Source organism: Nothobranchius furzeri, chromosome 16 (genome assembly GCF_043380555.1).
Source record: "Nothobranchius furzeri strain GRZ-AD chromosome 16, NfurGRZ-RIMD1, whole genome shotgun sequence".
NCBI lineage: Eukaryota > Metazoa > Chordata > Actinopteri > Cyprinodontiformes > Nothobranchiidae > Nothobranchius > Nothobranchius furzeri.
In genome coordinates, this window is record NC_091756.1 from 26,673,957 (window position 1) to 26,692,648 (window position 18,692).

At 41.3% G+C, this 18,692-nt stretch overlaps 1 protein-coding gene across 2 annotated transcripts in view; it reads right to left on the bottom strand.

The window, feature by feature from the left end:
* cpped1 (calcineurin-like phosphoesterase domain containing 1) overlaps positions 1-18,692 on the bottom strand; it is a 109,824-nt gene that overhangs the window by 46,549 nt on the left and 44,583 nt on the right. For both annotated transcript variants that reach the window (XM_070545401.1, XM_054749012.2), the window contains exons 3-5: positions 16,744-16,916; positions 11,350-11,481; positions 11,086-11,218 (exon numbers count right to left, since the gene is read on the bottom strand). In XM_070545401.1, coding sequence (XP_070401502.1) covers positions 11,086-11,218; positions 11,350-11,481; positions 16,744-16,916 — 438 coding nt within the window. The remainder of the gene's footprint in view (positions 1-11,085; positions 11,219-11,349; positions 11,482-16,743; positions 16,917-18,692) is intronic.

Sequence of the window (18,692 nt, forward strand, 5' to 3'; positions counted from 1 at the left end):
TTAGCTTTTTTTTTTTTTCATTCATTCATTTATTTTTTCCGTCATAACAAATACATATAAAACACATGAAAAGGAAAATAATTATCTAATAAAGAACATAATAATAATTATCACAGGTACAAATTCCTCTTATAAATTAAACAGTTTCTTTAGATATAATTTATGAGCGAAAAGGTATAGGCTGAAGTTAAACTTATTTAAGCCTACCCATTAATTCATTACAAAAAAAACAACATTGTCAGAAATATCAAAAGTAAATAAACATATAAACAATACAATTATTACATGCATCATCCTAATTTCAACAAAATCAATCAAGAGATATAACATGAATAAAACAAAAACAATTGAAATCAATCAAGAGGTATAAAACGTGTGACAAAACTAATTTTGGTGCACTTGGTAATTATGTAAGGCATTATTTTTAAAACTCTTTTTGAATGTTTTCAACGAGCATTAATTTTTTAATCTATCCTCCAGGCTATTCCATAAACTCACTCCTCTTACTGAGATACATCTTTGTTTTTTATTGGTTCTAATATTCTTTTTTTTTTTTGAAAATCCCAGTTCCTCTTAGACTATATCCTCCTTCCCTTAGTTCAAACATCCTTTGGAGATAAGGTGGAAGTTGAGCCTGATATGCCTGATATACTACAACTAGTGTATGCAGGTCAATAATATCGTAAAATTTTAGAGCTTTTAAATGGATAAAGATAGGATTTGTTGGAGCAAAATAGTTAGCATGGGAAATTATTCGAACTAACTTTTTTTGAAGTAAATATATAGGATAAATATTTGCTCTGTAATTATTTCCCCATATTTCAACACCATAGCTCAGATATGGTAAAATAAATGAGTTATAGAGTATCTGAAGGGATTTAATATTTAAAACAAATCTCATTCTACTCATAAGTCCTATATTTTTTGATATTTTTAACTTTATATCATCTATATGAGGCTTCCAACTCAGTTTTTCATCTATAGTAATTCCTAAAAATTTATATGTGTGTACTTGTTCAATTACAATACCATTTATTTTTATAATAATTTCATTAGTAATTTTCCTGTTTCCAAATATAATGAACTTTGTTTTGGTCACATTCATAGAAAGTTTATTCCTATCAAACCATCCTTTTAACACTGCCAGTTCTTTTTCAACTAAATCAACAAGCTTGTTTAGGTCGTCACCAGAACAATAAAGGCTGGTGTCATCTGCATACAACAAACAATTTACTTTATCTAAAACCGCACACACATCATTAATATACATTATGAATAATTTAGGTCCCAAAATAGACCCTTGTGGGACTCCATGAGTAATGAACTCCTTTCTTGAATCAACATTATAGATATGCACAAACTGGTCTCTTTCACTAAGGTAGCTTGCCACCCTAGCATAAGCTGTACTACGAATACCATATCTTTGTAGCTTCTGAAGAAGAAGTGTATGATCTATGACGTCAAAGGCCTTACTTAGGTCAATGAAGACACCCAAGGTATATTTATTTTCTTCTACTGCAGTTGTGATATCTTCAGTTAAGGCCATTACTGCCATCAAAGTGGATCTGTTTGATCGAAAACCAAACTGTTGTTCATTTAGCAAATTGAATTTTTCAACAAAATCATCAAGTCTAGTGACAAACAATTTTTCTAAAATTTTAGAAAATTGTGAGAGAAGCGAAACCGGTCTATAATTTTTGAATAAGTGTTTACTTCCATTTTTATTACTTTTGCTGTTTTCATTTTACTTGGAAAAACACCAGTACAGAATGACAGATTGCAGATATATGTAAGGGGTGTGACAATGTGATTGATAATGTCCTTTAATAACCCCATATCTAAATTACTGCAATCAGTTGAACTTTTGTTTTCAAATTTATTGACAATACCGTAAATCCTCTAATACAGGCCGGTATTCAATTAAAGGCCGGGTCTCCAATTTTGGCCGGTGTCAGAGTCAGCGGAGGTAAATAATGGCCGGTCTCTTATTGTGGCCGGATGGAATGTGGTAACAAGCAAGTACAAGCGTCCCAGCGGCAGGGTTATAGTCCCTAAATCAACCAGCAGGGGGCAGTAGGGGTTCACGCAGACATTTATTAGGCTTTTTCTTCAAGCTTTATAACGCTTCAGACACGATCCTCTATCACGCTCCTACCACACAGAGTCACGGTGTCAGTTAATCATGCTAATTCAACCCGCTCCACAGAACACACATCACCTTCCCTGTGGCTTACATAACACTCACACAACACGCAAATCAGCACATAGGAACTAGCAGAACGATAGGAAACACATATAACACAATACCCAGAATGCACCTGGCTTACAACCCCAGCCAGGTCATTACACTATCAAGTTCAAAGAGAACGTGCTGATTATGCTGCAGAACACTATGGGGAGCAGCAGTAGGGGGTGTATGAACTACAGTAATCCCTCGTTTATCGCGGTAGATGCGTTCCAGACCTGGCCGCGATAGGTGAAAATCCGCGAAGTAGGGACTCCCAGCATGCCCCTCGCGGGGATTCCCTCCACGTCGCATCTACGTCACAAACCGCGGCTATAAACGGAAGTCGCCTTTACAGCTCAGTCATCGTTTCTTCAGATTCATGATCAGAGTTTCCAACCTACCGATCAATCCAACGAACTATCAGCTCATAGTAAGTTATCTTACTTACTTCTGGAAAGCCCGGCATTTCTGTGTCACTTCGTTGACGCTCGAACGCTCGGGGGTTTCCTAGAGCAGCCGGCGTTTCACCGACGCTCTCACTTCCGCGTCTGTGAAACCACGCTCCCTATTGAATTATCGTATGATCACATTCTCTGTGATCAGCAATGCGCTGTGCCAGACCGTAGGTACTGACACGCGATCGTTCATGTCGGTTCAATTCCTTTAATGTTTTCTGTCTTTTATTTGCGCCTGATGCATTTCGCTGCATGCTGTGGAGCGGGGCGGTGCGCGCATCAACTTGTCCTCCAACGCACTGATCACTGATACGGCCGCCAAACAGCGAGCGCTCCGCTGTTTTTGCGGTCGGTAGATATTTTAGAACTGCAGTTCAAAGGTAACTCATGAGGTGAATATATATGAACCCAGGCAGCAGTTTTTCTTTAGGATTGAGAGGAGATGCAGGAAGATAATAAACAGACAGGACAGAAAAATAGTCAAATAAAAACAAGTTAGTTTTTGTACCTGCTGTTGCAACAAACAGACACCACTGAAGGTCATCAGAAGTGAGGAACAGAAAATGAAATAATTATTTTAATGTTTAGAGCAGCAGGAACTCCGAGAGGCTGCAGGCACATCAGTGAGTTTGCGGCTGCTGCGCAGGGGGAGGGGGGAGAGGGCTGAAGCAGAAACTACCGTTGTTAAAAGAAATGTGTTTAACTTTGAAAATGTGGGCACAATTTTAATTGTCAAAAACTCCAGCAAACCATTAGTTCATTTTGCTCAAATAGAAATAGAGGCCTGCCTCTAATACTGGCCCTCCTTCCAATAAAGGCCTGGAGCTTGATGAGCTTGAGTCAAATACAGGCCCGGGCCTGTATTAGAGGATTTACGGTATTTATTATTTCAATGTCTTCTACACCCCTTAAAAATAGAGAACTGGGGTTACAATTAGATATGGACTCAATAATATTTTTTTCATTTTTACTTATAGGTGCTTTGATAGCACCAGCTAATAATGGTCCAACCTCAACAAAATAACGATTGAAAGCATTGGCAATTTCCTTGATATCAGTTATTTCATGATCTTCTTTAATGAGTGCGTTAACTTTTTTTCCATTCCTAATTATACCATTTAATGTTTTCCAGATTCCTCGTGTATTATTCTTGTGTTGTTCTAATAATTTATGATAGTAATTTTTTTTATTCATGCGTATTATATTTATTAATTTATTTTTATATGTCTTATATCTTTCTTCAGCACTTTTAGTTCTTTGTTTTAAATATATTCTGTAAAGATGATTTTTCTTCTTACAAGCCTTAACTATGCCATATGTTATCCAGGGCTTTTTTATTTTAATTTTATTTTCAGTAATATATGGCTTCAATGGGCAGTGTTTATCATAGAGTTTGGTTACTTTGGATAAGAAGGCATCATATGCTAGGTTGGGGTCCTCAGTACAAAAAACTTCATCCCACGTCTGAGCAGAAAGATCTGCCTTGTATGCAGCCAGGGCTTCGGGTGTTCTATGTCGAACCAATTTCTGTGTAATCGTTTCAGGATTTTGAGCATAATGTACTATTTGATGAAAAACACTAAATACCGGTAGATGATCACTTAAATCATTAACTAGTAAACCTGCTGTAATTTGTCTGGATATCTCATTAGTGAATACATTGTCGATCAAAGTGGCAGTTGTAGTTGTAATTCGAGTAGGTTTAAGGATAAGTGGGAGAAGGTTATTACTGTACATTGTTGTAATAAAATGAGATATTTGTAAGTTATCATGAGGGTTTAGAAGGTCAATGTTAAAGTCGCCACATACAATATGAACCTTGTTTAAATTAGCAAACAAGCTACCGACTTCCTGATTAAAAGTATTTAGACAGGATCCAGGTGTTCTATACAAACAACTAACAATGATGGGTTTAGTTCCTTCAATAGCAATTTCAACACTGATACACTCCATAACCCCATCAATAATAATTGTCTTTTTGTCAGATGACTTACACCTCAGGTTTATATCCACATACAGTGCAACCCCACCGCCCTTTTTCTTGTTCCTATTTAAAGTAAATAATTCATATCCCTCGATTTCCACATAGGAACCCTTTTCATTGTCCAACCACGTCTCTGAGACAGCAATAACAGAAAAATTTGGTAAGTGACTCAGATACTCTTTAACCTTATCATAGTTTTTATGCAAACTTCTACAATTGAAATGAATGACAGAGAAGGCTCCCACCATATTTATCTCTTTAAACTCCTCATCACTATAGTATTTACAATCATTCCATGGCTCTTTGTTAAAATTACCATCAAAATCTAAATCGCTTCCAAAATCGTTCATTTTGTGGTGCAAAGAGTCATAAACATTTTGAAGTTGTTTACCATGGAGTAAATAAGTGTCCTCCTAATAGTCAGAATCGGTAAGTGGTTCGTCCTCATTTCAAATGTTTGTAAATTGCCAACCATGTCCCAGTCATTAATCTCGAGATTTTTCTGTAATTATTAGCATCATTTAAATTGCTCAAGATCTTTAAGATCTCTTACCATAACTACTTTAGCTTGTTCGGGTGTGGTCCCCTTCAGTTGAATGTAAACCTTGCAATTCCTCATCCAGGTCGTCTTTATCTTGTTGTTCTTCCTCAGGTTGCGGGCTTCATGTGCAATTTTGGCTGTTTTCTGCGTAAGATGCTCATTTAAGTACACCTCCGAACCCTTCAACTTCTTCCCTTGCCTCATCAGTTCCATTTTACATTTCCTGTTTACAAGCTTCAAAACAATGGCAGGTTTGGACTTATCTTTCCTCGGAAGAGTATAGCAGGCAGCAATATTCCCAGCATCCAGATGTATATTCTTCCCAGCCAAGAAACGCACCACTTGCCCTTCCAACGACTGTGTGTCCTCTGGATCGGCATCTTCATCAATATTTCTCCCTCCTGCTGCGGCTCCTGCGTATGAGCGAGGTTTAACACTCATCCCAGTAATTATCACATCCTCCATTCGTGTATACTGCTCCAGGTTATCAATCCTTTTTTCAAGTTCTTCAATGGTCTTGTCCCGTTCAATTATGGTCTTCTTTAGTAGCTTTACTTCATCAAAAAGTTCTGTGAGCTTAAGCAACAGTTGCGTTACCTTAGCCAGCTCCTCAGACATGCTGTTTATTGACTTACGGATGTCCTCCATGTCGTGTTCCGTCTGCAATACTCTCTTAGGTGGCATCTTTTCTCTTTCAATGTTGTATTGTTTAATTTTGTTTCCTAACTCCTCTGTGAGAAAAAAAATTTCCCCTTGAAGAGACAGAAAGGAGACAGAAAAGCAACACTCTCACAGGGTGCCGCCACCTTGGATTTCTGTGGTCATTCGCAACCCGAGTTGCGCTACCTTAATAGAGATCAGAGAGTTTACATGAGGATTGGGTCAGGTGGAGGAAAGAAAAGGCACTTCAGAGTTACCCTCCTCAGGGAGGGCAGCTTTGCTATGCAAAAAAACAAAAAAAAAAAAAAAACCACCTCAGACAGAAATGCAACTGACTTCAGACGTTACACAACATAATTGTCCACTAGGTGGGGAGGTAGGGTTGGGGACTATCCTCACATCAGTGCATGCAGCTGCGATAAGCAGCGCTCGTCACCTCCGTTTGGACAGGGGAAGGAGGTATTTGGGTTAGAGAGCACAGTGACTCCTGGAAATGATTCAACGACCTTCACCGGTCGCAGTCCCGCCCAGGCTGGGATAGGGAGACACATGGCGACAGCAGCATTCCACATTTCTTCTGAGGGGGAGTAATCTCTTCAGCCTCACAGGCTCAAGGGCACCAGATTCAGATAAGAACTTGATTTGGGGCCAGACAGAGATAATTTCCTCTGTCTTAAAGTTCTGTTGATCTCCAACCCCTCTGAATCCAATAATGGTGTAGATTAATCTCAATCCGTGCTGATCCGTCAACTCTATCCTTGATGGCATCCACCTTCTGTGCCAGAGTCTGAATCTCGGCCAAAGTTCCAAGCTTACGACTCATCTCGACAATTATATGAGTGTGCATTCACAGCGCGGTGTAATCCATCCCTGAGCTCCGGGATTGAGCCAATATTCCTCGACAGCTCATTAATTTTTCAGTAAACCAGGTAACCGCTCAGGCCAAACAGCACGAAACCTGACACCAACACCACAAATATCCAGACATCTTCAGAATCCTCTACAGACAGTTGAGAGAGGCAGATCAGGTTCCACTGTTTATAGGAGTCCAAGACATACCCAGCTGGCTCTGTCCCAGAGGGACAACCGGGAGCCCCTTCTCCCGTTCTCATCGTTGAAAAAATTTTGTCAATCGCGTTGAGAGACCAACTGACCAGGTCCATTTTAATAATTTCCAGTTTCCAGAAAAATGCAGAAGCGACGTACACCCAAAGACAGACAAAGAGCCTTGGGATAAGATAGGGCGGAGAGGAGGAAAAAAAGCGTCTGAACCATCCAAGAGAAAGTTTCTTTACAGAGTCTTTCTCTTATCCAATGGCACCATCTAGTGGCTGACAAGCATATCACACAAACAGTTTCTACTTTTTTTTTAAGATTGCGACTTCACATTTTTTGTTTAAAAATGTTATAAAACACGTTTTTTTACAAGTATTATTCTCATGTCAAGCTGTGTTTTCATGTATTTATATTTTAAAGACTTACTTGTCCGTGAAAAGTTCATCAACTCTGCATCAGCCGAGGTATTCCATAAATTGTACGCATCTAAGCTATTTGTTAGTCCTGGTCGGCGCTCAGTTTCCTGTTGCACAGAGCTCTGTGGGGCATGGGGCATGCTTAGCAAAAACAGTATATGAAATTACACGATAAGACAATCACTTTTACGGATTTCTGAAAAATCACACATTATTAGCACAAATCCCCTTTTATGCCATTCTTCTTTTAACACATGGTAAAAACAGACTTCCAAACTTTCAGACATCTCCCATGATTTAGTTTGAATACCATCTGCAGCTGTTTTTCACATAAAAATGCGAGTTTTGTACATCTCTCTCCCTGTATACAGTCAGGTCCCTAAATATTGGGACATCGACACAATTCTAACATTTTTGGCTCTATACACCACCACAGTGGATATCAAATGAAATGAACAAGATGTGCTTTAACTGCAGACTGTCAGCTTTTATTTGAGGGTATTTACATCCAAATCAGGTGAACAGTGTAGGAATTACAACAGTTTGCATATGTGCCTCCCACTTGTTAAGGGACCAAAAGTAATGGGACAAATGGCTTCTCAGCTGTTCCATGGCCAGGTGTGTGTTATTCCATCATTATCCCAATTACAATGAGCAGATAAAAGGTCCAGAGTTCATTTCAAGTGTGCCATTTGCATTCGGAATCTGTTGCTGTCAACTGTCAAGATGAGATCCAAAGAGCTGTCACTATCAGTGAAGCAAGCCATCATTAGGCTTAAAAAACAAAAGAAACCTATCAGAGAGATAGCAAAAACATTAGGCGTGGCCAAAACAACAGTTTGGAACATTCTCAAAAAGAAGGAACGCACCGGTGAGCTCAGCAACACCAAAAGACCTGGAAGACCACAGAAAACAACTGTGGTGGATGACCAAAGAATCCTTTCCCCGGTGAAGAAAACACCCTTCACAACAGTTGGTCAGATCAAGAACACTCTCCAGGAGGTAGATGTATCTGTGTCAAAGTCAGCAATCAAGAGAAGACTCCACCAGTGTGAATACAGAGGGTTCACCACAAGATGTAAACCATTGGTAAGCCCGCAAAACAGGAAGGCCAGATTAGAGTTTGCCAAACAACATCTAAAAAAGCCTTCACAGTTCTGGAACAACGCCCTATGGACAGATGAGACCAAGATCAACTTGTACCAGAGTGATGGGAAGAGAAGAGTATGGAGATGGAAAGGAACTGCTCATGATCCCAAGCATACCACCTCATCAGTGAAGCATGGTGCTGGACGTGTCATGGTGTGGGCATGCATGGCTGCCAGTGGAACTGGTTCTCTTGTATTTATTGATGATGTGACTGCTGACAAAAGCAGCACGATAAATTCTGAAGTGTTTTGGGCAATATTATCTGCTAATATTCAGCCAAATGCCTCAGAACTCATTGGACGGTGCTTCACAGTGCAGATGGACAATGACCCAAATCATACTACAAAAGCAACCAAAGAGTTTTTGAAGGGAAGGAAGTGGACTGTTTTGCAATGGCCAAGTCAATCACACCTGACCTGAATCCGATTGAGCATGCATTTCACTTGCTGAAGACAAAACTGAAGGGAAAATGCCCCAGGAACAAGCAGGAACTGAAGACTGTTGCAGTAGAGGCCTGGCAGAGCATCACCAGGGATGAAACCCAACATCTGGTGATGTCTGTGTTCCAGACTTCAGGCTGTAATTGACTGCAAAGGATTTGCAACCAAGTATTGAAATGTATAAGTTTGATTCATGTTTCTTATTCTGTCCCATTACTTTTGGTCCCTTAACAAGTGGGAGGTACATATGCAAACTGTTGTAATTCCTACACCGTTCACCTGATTGGATGTAAATACCCTCAAATAAAAGTTGAGGGTCTGCAGTTAAAGCACGTCATGTTCATTTCATTTGATATCCATTGTGGTGGTGTATAAAGCCAAAAATGTTAGCATTGTGTGGGTGTCCCAATATTTAGGGACCTGACTGTATCTCGCTAACTGCGGTCGGTGCGCACCATGGGTCGGACCTCTAATAACCCTAGAGCCGCTGATCAGAGCGTCACTCACCAGGGAGGAGAAAAACAATAAACCTCCAACCTTATTTAGTATTGTCCCTATGAAAACCTGCAGCCAATCATCATTTTATCTGCAGTTAATCACTGGTGAAGCAACAATAAAATGAAACGCATGAAGTGATTGAATGAATCAGGAAGAAATGTTGTTTCTGTTTTTACATTTTTCACTTCAGTTAAAACTATAATTTAATTTAGATGAGGATTTTTGTGTTGCATTGTTTGATGAATGAATCATAACAAACCAAGTTTTGGGCATTAAATGTTCTTCAAATAAATCTTAGAATTTATTTGTTCTACTGAAATTCATCTGGTATGTGAAAATGTAAAATAAAAAAAAGACATTTTGAAATAAATAAATAGAAGAGAAGAGAAAATAGTGTGATATAGATCTTAGGCCATATGGCCCATTCCTACCCACGTGAATAATAAACCAGCTTTTATCAAGCAACCCCGTCCTGCATGCTTTTCGTGTCTGTAATGCGGCCCACCTGATTTACATATTTGCATTGCTTTCTCAAGCTGACATCAAGTGCTGCACCTGTTAATCACTCATTCATTTAGACCAGGTGTGTGGCAGTAGGGAAACACCTAAAACAAGTAGGACAGGGGGGCACTGAGGACCAGGGATATGAAATACTACATGAAGGAAAACCGGAGCAGGGCTGCAGAGCTACTGAGAGGGCCTGAGGCCTCGTTCACACTGAATGCAGAATGGGTGAGATCCAGTTTCACATGGATCAGAAATCATTGACTCCAATCAGAGCATTTACACCAGCTGTGGTGCAGATGCAGAGCTCCAGAAAGTTTTGCACATGGAGTCTGGACCGTGCATGAGGATTGTTAGTTAAAGAATTCACCTGAGCCATACAGGAAGTGAGACATGGATCAGCGTTAAGGAGGTTTAATGAAATTATTTTCATTTATACATTGGTTGTACATTCTACTTTTGGGGACTTGTCAGCACGTTTGACTAAGGGGGTCTACGAGTCCAAAGAGGTTGGGAACCACTGGTCTACAGAAAGTCCAGAATGCAGCAGCAAGATTTCTTACAAACACACACGCTATCACATCTCACTCATTCAAGCCATTTTTAATTTCTCCCTTGCATTACTGACTGCAGTTCAAATTTAAACTTCAAAGCTCTGAATGGTCTAGCCTCCCTCTACATGTGCTCACCCCCCAGATCCCCTATGATGATGAGTTACGAAGCTTGTGGAGAGCATGCTTTCGTTTTCGCTGCTCCCAAACTGTGAAACGAACTCCTGTTCGTGCGTCAGGCTCCTTCACTGCGGCACAGTTTAAATCTAGACACATTTCTTTCATGTAGCTTTTGGCTGGTGAGCTCTGCACCTCTGTTTTTACTAACTGTTTCATTTTTCTGCTTCAAATCCATGGTTGAAACATACCAAAGACTTGTGAAAATGGGACCCATGCCTCCCTGCTTGACACTCGGCATTAAGAGGTTGGATCGGGGGGTTAAACCACCAAATAGTTCCTGAGCGCAGCCACTGCTGCAGCTCGCCGCTCCCCGTGGGGATGGGTCAAATGCGGAGATGTAATTTCACCAGTGTGTGATGAAAATGAACAGTTTTAAGAGAAATATTAATAATAATACAGTTCTGTTAATAAAGCTGATATTTACCTGCTCTCTTGAATCTGTCCATTAGGTTTAGCCTAACTTCCCTCTGAAGACTGAAGTAGTCATCTTCTTCATCAGGGTTCTTCAAGTAGAGAGGAATGTGCTGGAATACCAAGAGGTGTTTGGGTTTGGGTTCCTGAGAAACAAAATACCACAAATAGATAGTGTATTAATGAGAAAAAAAGAAATCCAAACGTAACAAAGAAGCTAGCGAGATGAAAACCACAAACATCCTCATGAGTCAGAATGAAAGTCACGCCATCCTACCACTGAAGAGGAGGAGGAGGCCCTGCTCAGCTGTGCTTCCAGCCACGTCTTCTGAGCCTCCTGCAGCTGAGGGCAGGCCGAGGCGTCGTAGAACAGCTGGGAGTTCAGAACCAGGCAGAGAACTCCGCCCACCTGGGACAACACAGGCGTGAGAAACAAAAAGCTGAAAAACGCACAAGAAACTCACGTGATGAGCAATGCACTTCCTGCCACCCATACATCACAAATTACCATTCTCATTTTATTAAAACCCTGCCAGGGACACGTTCAAATTTCAACAAGTTTGGCTTCTCAGGTTCTATAGGAGGATCTTTTGTGACGTCAGGGTTTCTTGCATTGCATCATGGTACAAGAAAATACACATTTTGCCTATGATTTGGTTGTTTTGATAGTTTGGAGGAGGATTCAGCAAAGCAGATGGATCATATTTGTTGTAATGGTTGATAGCTGGCTGATGGGAGGCTTGATAAAAAGTTTTAATGGGATTTCATCCGTAAACGACAGCGAAATACAAAAGAGATGATAGGAAGCGACCCAGACTCTCCGAAGAAAGCCTGGACTCCTGCAGCAACGGACAGTTTGTGAGGCTTATTTTGTACATGATAAGTCCTTGTGACTAAGAATTAGTTAATTAGAGAAGATGCTTACAAAAACATTCATCTTTGTGCATTTTTAAATCCACTGAGTCCAGTTGTTTTCGCATTCTTTATTCGGGTGTCTCAACCCGCAGTCATAATAAATAAGGGCACTGATTAATGAAGACCAACCCGGCTTTGCAGTCACTGTGAGGATTTATCCATTTTCACCCACAGGTGATGTAAACAACGCTGTAACTCTGCTCGTCAGAGCTGATTGCTGCTATTAGCGTGACCACGGCTTTCTGTTTTCAGAAGAGATCAGCTCAACTTTCCTTAAAACAAAATTGTTGCAGGCCTTCAGTTTTTAATTTTTTTATGAGTCAAGGGTCCCGGGCTTTCTGTTGAATAGAAATAAATGTCTCCCCAGCCGATTTGTGTGTGTGTGTGTGTGTGTGTGTGTGTGGGGGGGGGGGGGGGGGGGGGGGGGGGGCACAGGCAAATGGGACAGACGTTTTCCCTCATCCCAGAGTCCATACGAGCTTCAAATAAATTTAATTTTGTCTACCATAGACGGAGATCCCAGGGGGAATGGGGGGGGGGCGCCCCCACACACACACACAAAGTTGTCCCCCCACAAAAGTTATTGTAAACACATAAATGCTATCAGTGAACCTGTATTTTCTTCTAAAACCACAACGTAAAAGTTAGTCTACAGATACAAAACAATGTGTTTTTAATTGTTGAGAAATTATAGTCCCCCCCCCCCCCCCTCCAATTCCACAGCCTCCAGCCCCAGGAAGCCAAGCAACAACAGAGGTGGCTAAGACCCCTAGTCTCCCTCCGCCTGCTCCAATATAGTGTTGTGTGATCATGAGGTGTATTCCATGGCTGTGGTGAGCGGGCATCATCCAGCCTATGCCAGCTGATGCCACCGCACCACCCCACTTACACCCTCAAATGAAGCTTCAATCATATATAAATATCTAGGATGTTGATATATTCGATAGAAGTTCATACGCCAACGAGCTTGGTCTATATTTAATCCAAAGATTAATTTTTAATTTTAAGATAAACTTTTGCTAAAATTTTACTATTTATTGAATCAGAAGTTTAAAGGAATCTTTGCTTATTCAATAACCAAAATATACACCATTCTGTGTTTCATTTCAAAGAAGAGTCAGGTTTTAAAAAGTTAAGAATTTATTACTAACACTTTTAAAAATGACAATTAAGAAATGACAATTTGTAACTGACAATTTGAAACAGCTTGATATTAAACTTGTTATTAAAAGCTTTACCTGTGTCTGAATGAAAAGCTAAAGTGAAATGCGAGTTTTGGATGCGTGAATGAATCTCAGAAGGTTTCTTTCAGAGAGAGAAGCGCGTTCTGGGTGAATACGTTGTTTTGCAGCTAACTGATGTTACTGGGGGAACAGCATACAGACACCATCTGTCGGACAAGGTCTACCTCACCCAGTTCAGGAGACCCTCCGTGGATCCGAGATGTCAGGGAGAGCATTTCCTCCGGGCACGAGGTTGGTAGAGAGACCTCGGTGCGCCTCAAATCGGTCCTGAGATGTCTCTGTGGGTCACACGACTGATGAAACTATTTGCCTCTCAAAATCAATAACTCTGAAGGAGTTTTTGCGTCAGCTGGAAACAGGTGAGTCTATTCGGAGCAATTCCATCGGCTGGGGTGGCCGACCCTCGTCCTCTGGGATGGTTCAAGAACTGACTTTGAGCTGTGGAGATTTGGTTTTAACAAAACCTCAGAACACGCCCTCTCAGCGTCGGAAAGCTTGTTGTTATGAAGCAAAGACGTGAGGTGGTTTAACCTTATCCTGGATCCAGCCCTCTGCATGAGGTGTACACGTGCAAATGACCTTCTGGTTGATGATCACAAATTACTGATTATCATGAATAATAATTATTTTTAACCCAAAGTATAATAAGTCATTTCAGTAATTTAATACATTATACCGAACCAAGATGATTATTTATGATGATTGTAATAAACAGTAAAACAGTTTATTGAATTATTATTTTAAAATTATTATTTTGAAATCTTGGGAGTGTCCTTCATCTTGGGACGGAACAGCAGCCAGATAAAGATGATGTTTTGCAGACATCACGGCTCCTGGGGTAATCTGTGGAGCAAAAGGTACGGCTTGACCCAGCTCGACCCAGCTGGGAAAGTGTGGCCTTTGGGTCACAAATATGAGGCCATTCATGACACTACATCATCTACAAGGAGCTTCTCAGCTAGCTGCAGTTTGCTGGGACCTCAGCAGCACCTTCAGAGTCAGCCCACCAAACTGACATGCATGCCAGAGTACTTTGAGAGTGATGCCACCCAGTTTAGGAAGCAATGTAAAAACTGTATGGAAGCTGGTGGTGAAGACACCAGTTTACTGTAGAAAGGTCCCGCTGTGCTTCACCTTCAGAAAATGGCATGATGTCCATTACTAAAGCAGTGATGTCTTGTGTTACTTTCTTGTAAATATGTAAATATGAATATATAATTCTCCTCCTTCTCCTTTGCAGCATAACAGTTACAGTTGTCATTACACGTGTAGTAAATGTGTTGATATCTTATATATATATATATATATATGTGTGTATGTATATATATATATATATATATATATATATATATATATATATATATACATACACATATATATACACACACACACATATATATACATATATACATATACACATATATATTTATATATATATATATGTACATATATATATATATATATATATATATATATTTATATATATATATATACACACATATATACATATATATACATACATATATATATACATACATATATATATATACATATATATATATATACATACATATATATATATATATATATATACATACATATATATAATATATATATATATATATATATATATATATATATATATATAATTGTATATATTACATTGTTTATTTTTGTATTTTTTAGTAAATTTACACCAGTTTTTTTCCAGTTCACATTCAGTTATTGCTAATAAATTTGCTCCGTTAGGAGTCAAATATTTTCCTTTATATGATTTCCCCTTATTTTGAATAGGTAAATTAATGTTGGGTGGATCGGTGGGCAGAATACTTCGAAGACCTCCTCAATCCCACCGGTACGCCTTCCAGTGAGGAAGCAGAGTCTGGGGACTTTGAGTTGGGACTCTCCAATCTCTGAGGCAGAGGTCACTGAGCTGGTCAAAAAACTCCTCAGTGGCAAGGCCCCAGGGGTAGATGAGATCCACCAGGAGTTCCTTAAGGTCTCTGATTTTTGCAGAGGATGTGGTCCTGTTGGCTTCATCGGACAGTGATCTCCAGCTTTCGCTGGAGCGGTTAGCAGCCAAGTGTGAAGCAGCTGGGATGAGAATCAGTCCCTCTAAATCAGAGACTGTGATATTAAATCAGAAAAGGGTAGAATGTCTCCTCCAGGTTAGGGACGAGGTCCTGCCTCAAGTGGAGGAGTATCTCAAGGTCTTGTTCAAGATTGAGGGAAAAATGGAGCGTGAGATCGACAGGCGGATTGGTGCTGCATCTGCAGTGATGCGGGCATTGTACCGACCTGTCGTGGTGAAGAGAGAAATGAGTCAGAAGGCAAAGCTCTCGATTTATCGGCCGATCTACGTTCCTACCCTCACCTATGGTCACGAGCTTTGGGTAGTGACCGAAAGAACAGGATTGCAGATACAAGCAGCCGAAACAAGTTTTCTCCACAGGGTGGCTGAGCTCTCCCTCAGGGACAGGGTGAGAAGCTCGGTCATCCGGGTAGGGCTCTGAGTTGACCCACTGCTTCTCCACATCGAGAGGAGCCAGTTGAGGTGGTTCGGGCATCTGGTCAGGATGCCTCCTGGACGCCTCCCTGGTGAGGTTTTCTGGGCAAGTCCAACTGAGAGGAGACCCAAGGGAAGATCCAGGACATGCTGGAGGGACTATGTCTTTCAGCTGGCCAGAGAATGCCTTGGGATTCCCCCAAGGGAGCTGGCCCAAGTAGCTGGGGAGAGGGAAGTCTGGGCGTCTCTGCTTAAAATGGATGGATGGATAGATGGATGGATAGATGGATGTTTTCCACAAAAAACGCAAACATTTCCTTATATGGAAAAATAAGATTAAAGTGAGGAAAAAAAGAACCCAAGGAAAAAACCCGACAAATTCCTAATGGCACCAACTGTGCCCAAAATGGTCCAACATGAGGTCCATCTGGACTTCTATCAACTAAAACCTCTCTAACTTTTTTAAACTTCATTTCTTTTGCATGAATTTTGGGTCAGCAAATGTTCAGATCTTATTCTGTGGATTTCTAGATGTTTTAGGCTGCAACAAAGTATTTTAGAAGGATTTTTAACTTAAAGTGGATTTTTTTAGGCAGAACTGGTTTTTACTCATTTCTGCTGTGTTCCAGATCCTGTTACTCTCAATCAGTGACATAAGTGTTGCTTTTTAGAATTTTAGACTAATCTTTAGAGTCTTGCCTTTATTATTTTAAGCTCCTGAGGCTAAAATCGAGCATGGCTAGACAGAGTAAGTAGGAAAAAAAGGCTTTTTTAAATCACAGCCTCTGGCCTTATGGGCTTTGTTAGAAAAAAAAATAGAAAGATGGGCAGATTATGAGCAAGACTTAAGTTTCTGAAGAAAACAAACCTTAGCCACTGCTCTCAAGTACAAATGTATTTCATAGACTAAGGCACTTCAGATATTTGATTCCTATTAATCACAAGGTTAACTTGTAAAGCAGAAAGTTAGTCTATTAGTCTATGTTTTTTGTGTGTGTCTGCATACCCAGAAACTGAAATAGTCATCACCCCAGGATCTGCAATACTGCTCCACTGAGCTGGGTGTAGGGGTGTTGCCCAAGTCATGGTTGCCGCTGACAAACACGAGAGGGATGGAAGGATCCGTTCCCTTCAACGCTGCCTTCAGGTCCCGCTCCTGACCTTCCCTGAAAGGTGTGCCTGGAGAGAAATGAGGGCTTTATTATAACTGTAACAGAACAATGACAAATGTGATGAATGACAGATATTATACAAACAAAACAGTGTTAACATGGAACTGAAAAGCAGCAGCTTGGTTACAAAATGTTTCACAAAGAGCCGATGAAATGATCTAAATGAAAAAAGAAATAGAAGGATGTTGACAAAAATCTTCAGACTGGAGAATCTGATGGGCTCTAAAGGAGGGGGGTTAATAGTGACATATTGGTCAAGTATTAATGGTTTGCATCACTCTGATTAATTAGATATACAGTGGGTACAGAAACTATTCAGACCTTCGTCGATGTTTCACTCTTTCTGATATTGCAGCCAAATCCTAAGATCAATTCAATGCATTTTTTCATCATTAATGTACACACAACGCTCCAGGAGTATGGGGTGGGTGGCTTTCTGTTAAGGGCCATTCAGTCCCTTTACCAGAGGAGCGTGAGTTTGGTCCGCATAGCCGGTAGTAAGTCGGACCTGTTCCCAGTGAGGGTTGGACTCCGCCAGGGCTGCCCTTTGTCACCGGTTCTGTTCATCACTTTTATGGACAGAATTTCTAGACGCAGCCGTGGTGTGGAGTGTGTCGAGTTTGGTGGCAGGAGAATCTCGTCTCTGCTTTTTGCGGATGATGTGGTCCTCCTAGCTTCATCCAGCTCTGACCTTCAGCTCTTGCTGGGTAGGTTCGCGGCCGAATGTGAAGCGGCTGGGATGAGGATCAGCACCTCCAAATCTGAGACCATGGTTCTCGACCGGAAAAGGGTGGCTTGCCACCTCCGGGTCGGGGGAGAGGTCCTACCTCAAGTGGAGGAGTTTAAGTATCTCGGGGTCTTGTTCACGAGTGAGGGTAGGAGGGATCGGGAGATCGACAGGCGGATTGGTTCGGCGTCTGCAGTGATGCGGACGCTGAGCCGATCTGTCGTGGGGAAGAGGGAGCTGAGCCAGAAAGCCAGGCTCTCGATTTACCGGTCGATCTACGTCCCAATCCTCACCTATGGTCATGAGCTTTGGGTAATGACCGAAAGAACGAGATCGCGGATACAAGCGGCCGAAATGAGTTTCCTCCGTAGGGTGGCCGGGCTCAGCCTTAGAGATAGGGTGAGGAGCTCGGACATTCGGGAGGGACTCGGAGTAGAACCGCTGCTCCTCCGGATCGAAAGGAGCCAGTTGAGGTGGTTTGGGCATCTGGTCAGGATGCCTCCTGGACGCCTCCCCGGGGAGGTGTTTCGGGCATGTCCTGCCGGCAGAAGGCCCCCGGGTCGACCCAGGACACGTTGGAGAGGTTACATCTCCAATCTGGTCCGGGAACGCCTTGGGGTCCTGCCGGAGGAGCTGGTGGACAAGGCCGGGGAGAGGACGGCCTGGAGCTCCCTAGTTGGGATGCTGCCCCCGCGACCCGGACCCGGATAAGCGGAGGAAGACGAGAGACGAGACGAGAATGTACACACAACACCCCATATTGACAGAAAAACAGATTTTTATAAATGTATGCAGATTTATTAAAAAAGAAAAACTGAAATTTCACATGGTCTTAAAGTACTCAGACCCTTTGCTCAGTAGGAGAAGCACCCTTTTGAGCTAATACCGCTGTGAGTCTTACTGGTAACAATGCAACAAGTTCCTTACACTTGGATTTGGGATCCTCTGCCATTCATCCTTGCAGATCCTCTCCAGTTCGGTCAGGTTGGATGGTGAACGTTGATGGGACAGCCATTGTTAGGTTTCTCAAGAGATGCTCACTGTGGTTTAAGTCAG